The sequence below is a fragment of the Moschus berezovskii genome, chromosome 5 (assembly GCF_049115385.1).
Source record: "Moschus berezovskii isolate FMDL1 chromosome 5, NW_MosBer_1.0, whole genome shotgun sequence".
Lineage (NCBI taxonomy): Eukaryota > Metazoa > Chordata > Mammalia > Artiodactyla > Moschidae > Moschus > Moschus berezovskii.
Genome location: NC_142464.1, coordinates 68044755 through 68057944, shown reverse-complemented (window position 1 = coordinate 68057944; position 13190 = coordinate 68044755). Strand labels below are relative to the sequence as shown.

The 13190-nt window shown below is 36.8% G+C and overlaps 1 protein-coding gene across 2 annotated transcripts in view; it reads left to right on the top strand.

Moving 5' to 3' along the window:
• The window catches only part of PDS5A (PDS5 cohesin associated factor A), a 132473-nt gene that overhangs the window by 39533 nt on the left and 79750 nt on the right, over nucleotides 1–13190 (top strand). For both annotated transcript variants that reach the window (XM_055435141.2, XM_088836293.1), the window contains exons 3-6: nucleotides 5479–5682; nucleotides 6694–6780; nucleotides 7297–7394; nucleotides 11464–11590. In XM_055435141.2, the coding sequence (XP_055291116.1) occupies nucleotides 5479–5682; nucleotides 6694–6780; nucleotides 7297–7394; nucleotides 11464–11590 (516 nt within the window). The remainder of the gene's footprint in view (nucleotides 1–5478; nucleotides 5683–6693; nucleotides 6781–7296; nucleotides 7395–11463; nucleotides 11591–13190) is intronic.

Below are 13190 nucleotides of genomic sequence, written 5' to 3'. Positions count from 1 at the left end.
CCCTGTCCATCACCAACTCCCGGAGTTCACTCAAACTTCGAGTCGGTGATGCCATCCAGCCATCTCATTTTCTGTCGTCCCCGTCTCCTTCTGCCCCCAATCCCTTCCAGCATCAGAGTCTTTTCCAGTGAGTCAACTCGTCGCATGAGGTGGCCAAAGTATTGGAGTTTCAGCTTTAGCATCAGTCCTTCCAATGAACACCCAGGATTGATCTCCTCTAGAATGGACTGGTTGGATCTCCTTGCAGGCCAAGGGACTCTCAAGAGTCTTCTCCAGCACCACAGTTCAAAAGCATCAATTCTTCGGCGATCAGCTTTCTTCACAGTCCAACTCTCACATCCATACATGACCAAGGGAAAAACCATAGCCTTGACTAGATGGACCTTTGTTGGCAAAGTAATGTCTCTGATTTTTAATATGCTGTCTAGATTGGTCATAACTTTCCTTCCAAGGAGTAGGCGTCTTAATTTCATGGCTGCAATCACCATCTGCAGTGATTTTAGAGCCCAGAAAAATAAAGTCAGCCACTGCGTCCACTGTATCCCCATCTATTTGCCCTGAAGTGATGGGACCGGATGCCATGATCTTAGTTTTCTGAATGTTGAGCCTTAAGCCAACTTTTTCACTCTCCTCTTTCACTTTCATCAAAAGGCTGTTTAGTTCTTCACTTTCTGCCATAAGGGTGGTGTCATCTGTGTATCTGAGGTTATTGATACTTCTCCTGGCAGTCTTGATTCCAGCTTGTGCTTCTTGCAGCCCTGTGTTCCTCATGATGTACTCTGCATATAAGTTAAATAAGCAGGGTGACAATATACAACCTTGACGTACTCCTTTTCCAATTTGGAACCAGTCTGTTGTTCCATGTCTACTTCTAACTGTTGCTTCCTGACCTGCATACAGGTTTCTCAAGAGGCAGGTCAGGTGGTCTGGTATTCCCATCTCTTTCAGAATTTTCCACAGTTTTTTGTGATCCACACAGTCAAAGGCTTTGGCATAGTCAGTGAAGCAGAAATAGATGTTTTTCTGAAACTCTCTTGCTTTCTCCATGATCCATCGGATGTTGGCAATTTGATCTCTGGTTCCTCTGCCTTTTCTAAAACCTGCTTGAACATCTGGAAGTTCATGGTTCACATATTGCTGAAGCCTGGCTTGGAGAATTTTGAGCATGACTTTACTAGCGTGTGAGATGAGTGCAATTGTGCAGTAGTTTGAGCATTCTTTGGCATTGCCTTTCTTTGGGATTGGAATGAAGACTGACCTTTTCCAGTCCTGTGGCCACTGCTGAGATTTCCAAATTTGCTGGCATATTGAGTGCAGCACTTTCACAGCATCATCTTTCAGAATTTGAAATAGCTCAACTGGAATTCCATCACCTCCACTAGCTTTGTTCGTAGTGATGCTCTCTAAGGCCCACTTGACTTCACATTCCAAGATGTCTGGCTCTAGGTGAGTGATCACGCCATCGTGATTATCTTGGTTGTGAAGATCTTTTTTGTACAGTTCTTCTGTGTATTCTTGCCATCTCTTCTTAATATCTTCTGCTTCTGTTAGGTCCATACCATTTCTGTCCTTAATCGAGCCCATCTTTGCATGAAATGTTCCCTTGGAATCTCTAATTTTCTTGAAGAGGTCTCTTGTTTTTCCTATTCTGTTGTTTTCCTCTATTTCTTTGCATTGATCACTGAGGAAGTCTTTCTTATCTCTCCTTGCTATTCTTTGGAACTCTGCATTCAGATGCTTATATCTTTCCTTTTCTCCTCTGCTTTTCGCTTCTCTTCTTTTCACAGCTATTTGTAAGGCCTCCTCAGTCAGACAGCCATTTTGCTTTTTTGCATTTCTTTTCCATGGGGATGGTCTTGGTCCCTGTCTCCTGTACAATGTCACGAACCTCCGTCCATAGTTCATCAGGCACTATATCTATCAGATCTAGTCCCTTAAATCTATTTCTTACTTCCACTGTATAATTAGTTACGTATAAATCCACTGTTTTTTGGATTCTTTTCCTATAATAGATCATTACAAAGTACTGAGTAGAATTCCCTGTGCTACACAGTAGATCCTTATTAGTTATCTGTTTCATACACAGCAGTGTGTATAGGTCAGTTCCAGTCTCTCCATTTATCCCTCTTCCCTCTGGTAACCATAATATTGTTTTCTAGATCTGTGACTCTGTTTCCCTTTTGTAAACAAATTGTTCTATACCATTTTTTTAGCTTCCACATATTAAGCGATATTATATGGTATTTGTCTTTCTCTGTCTGACATACTTTACTCATTATGATTGCCTCTTCAGTTCATCCATGTTGCTGCAAATGGCATTATTTCATTCCTTTTTATGACTCAGTAATAATTCTGTTGTATATAGGTACCACATTTCTTTGGGGCTTTCTAGGTGGCTCAGGGTAAAGAGTCCGCTGCCAAGCAGGAGACACAGGTTTGATCTGTGTGTTGGGAAGATCCCCTGGAGAAGGAAATGGCAATCCACTCCAGTGTTCTTGCCTAGGAAATCCCATTGACAGAGGAGTCTGGTGGGCTATATAGTCCATAGGGTCACAAAGAGTTGGACACCACTGAGCAACTAAGCAAGCACACACCACATTTCTTTCTTTTCTTCTGTCGATGGGCATTCAGGTTACTTCCTTGTCCTGACTATTGTCAATAGATCTTCAGTAAACATTGGGGCTACATGTATCTTTTCAAATTATGATTTTCTCCAGGTAATGAATTTGAATGTTCTTTCCAAAAAAAAAAAGTCTACATGCCTATTTTGTGCCAGTCCTATTCTAATCATTAAGGATACAGCTGTTAACAAGACAGTTAAAAATTCTTCTCCTGACAAAAGTTAGGTGAAAGAAATCATTTCTAAAACTGGGGAAACATTTTTCTCAGCTATATGTTAATTTGTGTTAAAATCAAGTGGAATAAACACAAATATTTCAAAACATGTCAAAAGAAATAAAGCTCTGAATGAAGTAATAGTGTCATAAGAAATAATAATTTTAAAAAGAACTTCTGGTCCTTGAGAATTGCTAGGATTCAGAACTTTCAGAAAGGAATGCACCACACACACTGTCATAAAATAGAGACAAGTATTACCTGAATGACTGAACCTAGGAAAACAGCACAAATGTGGATAACTGTGAATCACTATGCCTTACGCATTTCTGATTTAAAAGTTTTTAAAGTACAATTAGAATACTTTATACATGTGATTTTATTTCTCTATCAGTAACATCTCTAGATCAAGCTAATGATTTACAGATAAATATGTTCTCTTAAAATCAGGAAAAGAATAATGCATCCTCCCCACCCCCAATTAATATTTAACGTTATTTGTTACTTTTTTTTAAAAAGACAAGTCTTACTTGAGTTTTCAACTATTAATATGAGTATGTTTTTCCCATTTCCTGTGGTAAATGTATTCTTGTCAATTTTTACTTTTCCTTTTGCTATATATTCCGACTTGGAAAAGTTGCAAGAATAGTACAGAGAGCTCCTGTATTCTCCAGATGTTGACTGTTCCAATTTTTACTGCTCCCTTCTTATGAGCACAAAGTCATGTATAACAAAATCACTGAATTTAGTTCTTTATGATTCCATTCCTGATGTTTGTATTTAGACTTGTAAGAAATAGTGATTTACAGTCATCCTTCTGTGTGTTGTTTTCCAGATTAGGTCACTTATACTATACCTGTCTGTATTTTAAGACAGTGTATGTGATATATTGAAATTGTATTGTAATTAGAAAACCAGTCAGTGGGATTTATTCTAGTAACAGAATTAGGAGGAAAGTATCACTTCAGTAGACATGGGGAAAAAAATGTATTGGGGAAAAAAATGTATTTGGAAAAAACCGAGCACAATGGGATTTCCCTGGTAGTCCAGTGGTTGAGAATGCACCTTCCCATGCAGGGACGAGGGTTCAGTCCCTCGTCAGGGAATTAAGATCCTGCATGCTGGGCATAGGCAAACAAAAAGAAAACAAACCAGAATTTATTCTGATAAAAAGGCTTGTCAAAATAGAAATAGAGATACAGCTTCAATATTTGACAGTGGTTACTGGTTAGATAAGGCTGATTTATTTAAAGAAGCATTTTTTATGGTATGAGGAAATGGTTGTGATTGGATAAATGAAAAAGAAATGACTGTGTGGTTATTTCCATCTTTATAGAGAAAACAGGCCAGCATAAAATACACAAAAATGTAAATAGTGATTATTTTCTGGAGTTGAAAAATTATGGTATTTTTCCATTACACTTTTTTTGCCTTTTAGAGTGATTCTGAAATGTGCATTTGTTAGTTTTATAACCATAAATAAGACCAAAGTTTATTTTATAATTGAGTTTAGTCAGAAATATAACTGCCTAAAAATATCATTTTTTCTTTTTATTTCTTTAATGCTTTCTATTGTGAATTACAAAACCCATTAAAGTATGAAACTTAATAGTTTTAAGGAGCCTAAATCAAGACAGCTTTGATAATAAGTGTAAAAGAAACATAATTGATAATGTTAGAAAATATCAAATGATTTGCTTGTGGGTATGAAGCTGCCAGGGCTTTCCAGGTGGCACTAGTGGTAAAGAACCCACCTGTCAATATAGGAGACAAAAGAGACTTGGCTTCATTCCCTGGCTCAGGAAGATCCCCTGGAGGAGGGCGTGGCAACCCACTCCAGTATTCTTGCCTAGAGAATTCCATGGACTGAGGAGCCTGGAGGCTACAGTCCATAGTGTTGCAAAGAGTTGGACTGAAGTGGCTTAGCATGCATGCACATGAAGCTATGAACTCCCCCCCGCCCCCCCCCCCGCTAGGCTGGGTCTTTGTTATGGAGTACAGGCTCTAGGGGCTGCCCTGGTGACTAAGAGGGTAAAGAATCTGCTGGCAACACAGGAGACCCAGGTTCAGTCCCTGAGTCAGAAGATTGCTGGAGATCAGGGCAACCCACTCCAGTATTCCTGCCTGGAGATTCCCATAGACAGAGGAGCCTGGCAGGCTACAGTCCATGGGGTTGCAAAGAGTCAGACACAACTTAAGGGACTTAGCACGCACACACAAGCTGTGGAATGCACAGGGCTCAGTAGTTGCAGCACCTTATCTTAGTTGCCCCACAGCATGTGGGATCTCAGTTTGCTGACCAGGGATTGAACTTACATCGCCTCCGTTGGGAGGCAAATTCTTGACAACTGGACAGGTAAGTCCCAAGGCATGAAATTTTTACCTGAGCTAGATATAATATTAATAATGAGAGTATTAAGTTCTTCATAAATGTGGTACAAATGCAGATAATGCATCTGTCAGTAATCCAAATGTTGGTACTTATCCATGCTTGTGGTCTTTACTCAAATTCTTAAATGAAGATGTACATAGTAACTGATTGCTAGTTTGTTTTGTAATGGAGATGAGTAAATATATATACTTTTTCACTGGCTTCTAAATATCAAGAGTTGACTATTTTTTTCTTTTATACATTTTTTGCAGATGGTAGTAAAGACTTTTATGGATATGGATCAGGACTCAGAAGATGAAAAACAGCAGTATCTCCCACTAGCCTTGCATCTAGCATCTGAATTTTTTCTCAGGAATCCCAATAAAGATGTGCGTCTCCTTGTAGCATGTTGTTTGGCTGACATCTTTCGAATCTATGCCCCAGAAGCTCCATATACTTCCCATGATAAACTTAAGGTAAATACAACCTTTACAGAATTGGTTTTATAGTTTAGCTTAATACCCTTAGGAACATAGGTTTCATTTTAATCATCTTGTCATCGTAAGAAGATTATGTCATAAGTTCTAAAAACAAATAATTATTTATTCAGTTAATATTCATTGAATATCCATAAAATGACTGGTATTTTTATGAGGCATTTGAAAGATACAGATCAAAATGGTCCCTGTCTGCTCATGTTTGACCTTCAGGATAATCTATCTGAAAGCCCAGATGACTCAGTTGAAGGGATGGTGAATGACACTTTTTAAAAAACTATATAACAAAATTCACACATTGACTATTTTCCTCTGCAGGTTATTTTACATGCAAAGCTACATGCTCATCTTGATGGTTCTGCCTTTGAAAAGTTTGAGGAGCTCCTCTTTTGAGTTGATCTCTTGAACTGTTTTCATATTATGAATACTTTCAGATAGCCCTTAAATCAGTTTATTCCATATTGATACTATTTGGGGTTAAAACTTCTAAAGAAAGCTTATTAAGAAATAGAGCACTGTTGTGAAAAGTACAATCCCTTGGACCAGTCTATTATTGATTTTGTTCCACACAACTTTGTAGTCACACATCAAATTCAAAAATAGGTCTTGAAAGTTGCTATTTACATCTATTGGAATTGTACATATCCAAGTACTTTAAGTGAAAATAACTACCGTGATACAATATAAAGATAGTGAATAAAGTGGAAGTTCTGTACTAGAAGAAAGGGTAACGAGACATAGAACCTATGATTCTCTGAGAATGAGAAAGCCTAAAGATATGTGGCAGTAATTATCTTTGCTTCTAAAGGATGTAATTTTAAATGATTTGCTCTTTTCCAGATATTTTGAGTAACAGACTAGGCTAGTCCTAAGGATAATTTTCTTTTATTGTTGTCTTTAATAGAGAATGTATATATAAACTGTTAGAATATTGTGAAAGTAATAAGTATTTGTGTCTAAATTAATACATTTTATCATTTTTTAAAACAGGACATATTTTTGTTTATTACCAGACAGTTAAAAGGTTTGGAGGATACAAAGAGCCCGCAATTTAATAGATACTTTTATTTATTAGAGGTAAAATTTTTTTTATTTAATAAATATCACTATTTCATGTTGTAGGAAATTCTTTATAGTAACTTTATAATGTAAAATGAATCTTTCTGTTTGTTTTATACAAAGCCCACTTAAGAAAATGTCATTTACAATATTTTTTTTCGTTCTTCGTATCTTCATATTCCATGGGCAAAACTGTTACATTGAGACTTTATTTTCATGTTTTTATTCTTTTCTAATCCCAAAAGAGATTAAATCGAATTAATTTTCACTGCAGTTAATATTTTTTATGTATATATGTCCTATCAACCTCTGACAGTTTAGTGTTTTTCAATAAGAAAAGGTTAATGCCAACAGATACATATCTTTTTAAAGGTCAGAGTACATGACTGCTGAAACAATTATAGTTTTATATGTTGGGGTATTATAAGCTTTAATATAGATTTCTAATTCTAAAACTTAAATTTTATTAATGAGCCTACTTTGTATAACTATTCTCTATATGTGTGAATAATTTTATTTATTTATTTATTTAAGAATTTAGCATGGGTTAAATCGTATAACATCTGCTTTGAATTGGAAGATTGCAATGAAATTTTTATTCAGCTATTTAGGACTCTCTTCTCAGTGATCAAGTAAGTTATTTTTTAAGCATTTCTGTTTGTCTCTTTTTCTTGATGTGCATACTGAATTATCATGTGCTATGTATTTACACTAAGATCTTTTAGTTAAAAGGAAATGTTTTCCTTAGAAGACTTAACATAAAGTGGAAAATAATTCTGTGGTCTGAAAACTCTCTTTGTCTTTATACTGATATTTTAAGTTATGGTATCAATTGTATGTTGTTGTTGTTTAGTCACTAAGTCATGTCTGATTCTTTGCTACCCCATGGACTGTAGCCCACCAGATTTCAATCCAGTGCTTCATCCTGGTGTGTATGTGTGATTTCAGTCCAGTACTTCATCATGTGTGTGTGAGATTTCAATCCAGTGCTTCATCCTGGGGTGTGTGTGTGAGATTTCAATCCAGTGCTTCACCCTGGGATGTGTGTGTGAGATTTCAATCCAGTGCTTCTTCCTGGCGGGGGGGGTGTATTTGTGTGTGTATGTGTGTGAGATTTCAATACAGTGCTTCATCCTGGTGTGTGTGTGAGATTTCAATACAGTGCTTCATCCTGGTGGGGGTGTGTGGGTGTGGGTGTTTGTGATTTCAATACAGTGCTTCATCCTGGTTGGGGGGTGTGTGTGTGTGTGTGTGTGAGATTTCAATACAGTGCTTCATCCTGGTGTGTGTGTGTGAGATTTCAATCCGGTGCTTCATCCTGGTGTGTGTGTATGTGTTTTAGTAAACCAAGCATTGTTATGAGATGTGTTCTGTAGCATTACATTATATACAAGCAATATATCTCAAATATATTTTAAATTTTCTAATAGCCACATTAAGGTAACATGAAACAAGTGAAATTTATTTAAATAATATATTTTATTTCAGTGTATCCAGAAAGCATTATTATTACTTCAACATGTGGCTCTATCCAGACTTCAGTAGGGCAGTAGCCACATGGCTTTTGCATAGCGACTTCAGTATTGAATAGCACATTTCTGAAGTTTTCTGTAGGTTTCTAATGAATACTATTAAGTATTTTTCTTTTCCTTAGATAGAATGGTAGGAAGAGAATATAACCTGGGGTAAACTGGACCAACCTAGTCTAATGATAGAAGCTTATAAAAAGATTGCATGAGAAAAAACTTCCTGTGACAACTAACTAAAGCCCTTAAGTGAATGATAGAATGTATAAACTTTACCTTTGTGTTGGTTAGCTTTTGCTTCATAACAAAGCAACCCACAACTTGATAGTTTAAAGCATACTCCATTTTATTTAGTTTATGATTCAGCTTGGGAGTTCTTTTTGTCAGGGCTGGACTTGCTCCTGTACTTGCAGTCAGTTAGAACATCTGGCAACTGGATGATGTAATAGGACAGCTAGGTCACATGTCACTCTGTCATCATCCAGCAGGCTAATCCAGGTCTCTTCATACGCTGACTTGGTTTCACAAATTGCAAGAAGGGCACACCCCACCGCAGAAGCACTTTTTAAAATCTTGGCACACTTCATGTTTACTTTTAATTCATTGGCCAAGCAAGGCATATAGGCAAACCCAGATTCAAAGGTTGGTTAAATAGACTCCTATTTTGTTGGGAGGAGTAGCATTTTAAAGACATGTGCATACAGAGATGAGAACAGTTTGTGGCCATTGTTTGCTTTCTGCCATATATTTGCGACTTTTTCTTTTAATATTAAAATTATCAGCAAAATGAAAAAGAAACTCCTTAGCTGTTATCCTGCCCATTTTGTTACCTTGACTGTCCACTTCAGTTCACTTAATACTGTGCAGTTATACTTTTTTCTTCTATTACTTTTACATACACATACTTTCTTTGATCCTTTGAATATTTTTCTTTTCTGAATCTAAAGATCTAAATTTATTCTTGATTAATTCTTTAATTGAAAAAATCACAGTGAGGTAAATCAGTAAAATGAGACTTGCCTTTTGAAAGAGGAATTTATTGATTTGTATTTATTGACACATTTACCATATATCTGGTGTTCTTCATTCCTTTGTATATATGCAGATTTCCATCTTGCATTATTGTACTTTAGTCTGAAGGACTTCCTTTAACATTTCCTATAGTTCAAATCTACTGCTGATAGAATTCTTTCAGTTTTTCTGTGTCTGAAAAAAACCTTATTCCACCTTCGTTTTTGAAAGTTATTTTCATGGTATGAATATTATGTTAATAATAGACTTCTTTTCTGTCTCAGTACTTTTAAAGATGTTCCTCTGTCTTTTTCTGGCTTACACTTTTTAAAATGATAAGTTTTTGTCATTTTAAATCTTTGTTTCTCTGTTAATAATGTGTTTTCTTTTTCTCTATGCACTTAAGATTTTCTCTGTATTGCTGGTTTTAAACAGTTCAATTATGATGTCTCACAGTGGAGTTTTCTTCCTGTTTGCTGTGCTTGGAGCTCACAGAGCTGCTTGGATATGTGGGTTTCTGCTTCTGATTACTAGATGCCTTGTGAGTTGTAAGATTTTCCACTGTAGTTGAAACACACACACTGTATGACCTGTGTGAATTCCAGGGATTATTCCTTCTGCTCCTTTCAGGTGGTTCCTTCCCCAAATTCAAGAGATTTCTTCACCTGCCTGTGGTAATCACTAAGCACCTGAAGACTCAGGGGTAGTCTCTGTGAGCTTGCTCTCTGAGTAGTTCTCTCCCCTCTGGTATTCTGCCCTGCAAACTGTAGTCTCTACAGACCCAGAAAAACCATTAGGCTCTGCTAGGATCTTCTCTTCCTGTACTGAAGCCTGGAAACTTTTATAGGTAGAAAAAGGAAGCTTCCCTTCTTTTAGCAGCGTGTGTATAGGGTCTGATATGTTTTCATATATTTTGTTCATTTTTTTTTTAATTGTTTCAGGTAGAAGAGTAAATCCTATTATTGAATGTTGGCTGAAACTAGTGGAAATAAGTTTTAAGTCTGTTTCATTTCTCTTTCCTTCACTCCTTTCCTGTTCACAAATGATACGGATCTGAGACCTAAATACTCTCATTTTTCTGTATCAAGCTGAGTATCTCCGTTCTTCACTGCCTACCTCCCCCCACCACACACACACACACACACACACACACACACTTTTCAACAACTTTAAAAATTTTGTTCTTTGATTTTACCACTAGGTGCCCATTATTTCAAGCTTATTTTTTAAAAATTACAAATAAGAGATACATAAATGATAATAAAATTTAGGTTAGTCTTAATTTAAACTTCCCTTTGTCTGTAATAGTACAACTAAGTTATATCATTCTCTTGATTTGCCTTTGCATATATATTCTGATAAATGTGAAAACGAATAGGTCAAATCTTTAGTTAAGATGCAGTCAGAGAGGGAGAAGCCTAGATGTTCTCTTGACTTACAGTTTTGTAGCCAGTCTTTTTGGGTAAGTTTATATCGCCACTACACATATTTATTGAGCAGTCCTGCCCTTGACTTTGCACTAGCTAAGGAAGCAGGACTGAAACTGATTCTAACTTTATACCTTGTTGATTTTTCATTTGTTTGTTTGAAATTCTTTGAGAGACAGCAGGATGACTTTTTCAGAATCTTAAGTCATGAGTTCTGGTGGCATTTTACATGAGACTTTGGATTTTCAGTATTGTTGACCTAAAACTTCTAGTGGCAAAGATATGCACGTGTTTACATAGGCCTTTTTTGTGTTTATAGTTCTGTCGTTTTGGGGGAATTATTAAAATCAAAAAGGATGAAAAGCTACATTATCTTGTACATTTTTTGTTTCCTTAAAATTTTATCATTTTTTGAAATCCAGGGGCATGTAATCAAAGACTTCTTTGAAGTTGACATTTTTGTTTCATTGAATTTAACTCATTCTTTGAATTTTAGGTGTATGGGTCTTAATTAAATTTTTGTATGTGTGAAATAGTTTGCAGTGATTTCTTAGCTGTTTTCATAATAATCACCAGAGGAGCAAAGTAAGTATGGAGTAGCCAAAGTTTCTTTGCCATTATTGGTGTGGTTTGCTCAAGTCAAAAATCCTTTACATTTGAGATAGTTGTTTTAAACTGGGAAGTTTAATTTTCTTTGGTAAGCCTAATTTTTTTTCTCTCTCTCTTTTTTTTTTAAGCAATAGCCACAATAAGAAGGTACAAATGCACATGCTAGACTTGATGAGTTCTATCATCATGGAAGGTGATGGAGTTACTCAAGAATTATTGGACTCCATTCTTATTAACCTCATTCCTGCACATAAGGTCTGTATAGTATTAAGATATATTTAATGGTAGTACTACACATATGCAATCCCATGTAATTATTCCCACTTTCATTCTCCAGTCCCAAGTAAATTAAAGTAACACATATAAGTCTTACACCTCTTGTTGTCTTCAAAAGACATATTTTCACTTGGTTAAGTGCTGCCTCTTCTCTGGAAAATAAAAATGTTCCAGATTGACCACTCATATCTAATATAAGAATCGCAAGGGATTGAAGTACTGTCTTGGTTTAGTTCTTTCTTTAAGAAAAGAAAATGTATTTACTACTTTCTAATAGATAACATATTAAAAAGTAGAGATACTACTTTGCCAACAAAGGTCCATCTAGTCAAGGCTATGATTTTACCAGTAGTCATGTATGGATGTGAGAGTTGGACGGTGAAGAAAGCTGAGTGCCAAAGAATTGATGCTTTTGAACTGTGGTGCTGGAGAAGACTCTTGTGAGTCCCTTGGACTGCAAGGAGATCCAACCAGTCCATTCTAAAGGAGACCAGTCCTGGGTGTTCATTGGAAGGACTGATGCTAAGACTGAAACTCCAATACTTTGGCCACCTCATGCGACGAGTTGACTCATTGGAAAAGACCCTGATGCTAGGAGGGATTGGGGGCAGGAGGAGAAGGGGATAACAGAGAATGAGATGGCTGGATGGCATCACCGACTCGATGCACATGAGTTTAGGTGAATTCCAGGAGTTGGTGACAGACAGGGAGACCTGGCATGCTGCGATTCATGGGGTCACAAAGAGTCGGACACGACTGAGCGACTGAACTGAACGGATACAGATTGTAGGAATTGTATTTCTCCTTAGAACCCATGTCCTACATTTTTCTTAGACACTTTCAGAAAATGATTTGGGCAAAACTAGAAACTATATGGTTAATGTTAAGGGGAAAAGGATATTTAAGAGCAGTCTGCTGCTGCTAAGTCGCGTCAGTCATGTCCGACTCTGTGTGACCCCATAGACGGCAGCCCACCAGGCTCTCCTGTCCCTGGGATTCTTCAGGCAAGAACACTGGAGTGGGTTGCCATTTCCTTCTCCAATGCATGAAAATGAAAGTGAAGTCACTCAGTCGTGTCCGACTCCTAGTGACCCCATGGACTGCAGCCCACCAGGCTCCTTCATCCATGGGATTTTCCAGGCAAGAGTACTGGAGTGGGTTGCCATTTCCTTCTCCAGTCTATTCCTCTCCATTTCCTTTTTCTGTTTCTTTCTGCTCACTCCCCCTAAGAAAGTGAAGGACTTAGCTTCCACCGCTCCAGGTCAACCAACCACTGATGTGGACTCAGGCCTATCCTACTGTTGGTACTTACTTTCCTGCTCTTTTCCTCTAACTGTTCAGTGACTTGTCATCAGATGTCTGATAAATATGTATCTAATTATACTATTCACAATAAGATGCAACCAATTATAAATTCTTTTCCTGGCTGATATTTTATTTACATTTTTTAAAAATTCAAATGAGTCTGTAATAGGTCAAAATTTTGAGAGTATGGCAAAGAGGTTATATATATTAGGCAAAATAAGAAAAGAAAAACTTTATGAGGGGTAGTGTATTTGGTGTTTGTATTCTAGTTAGA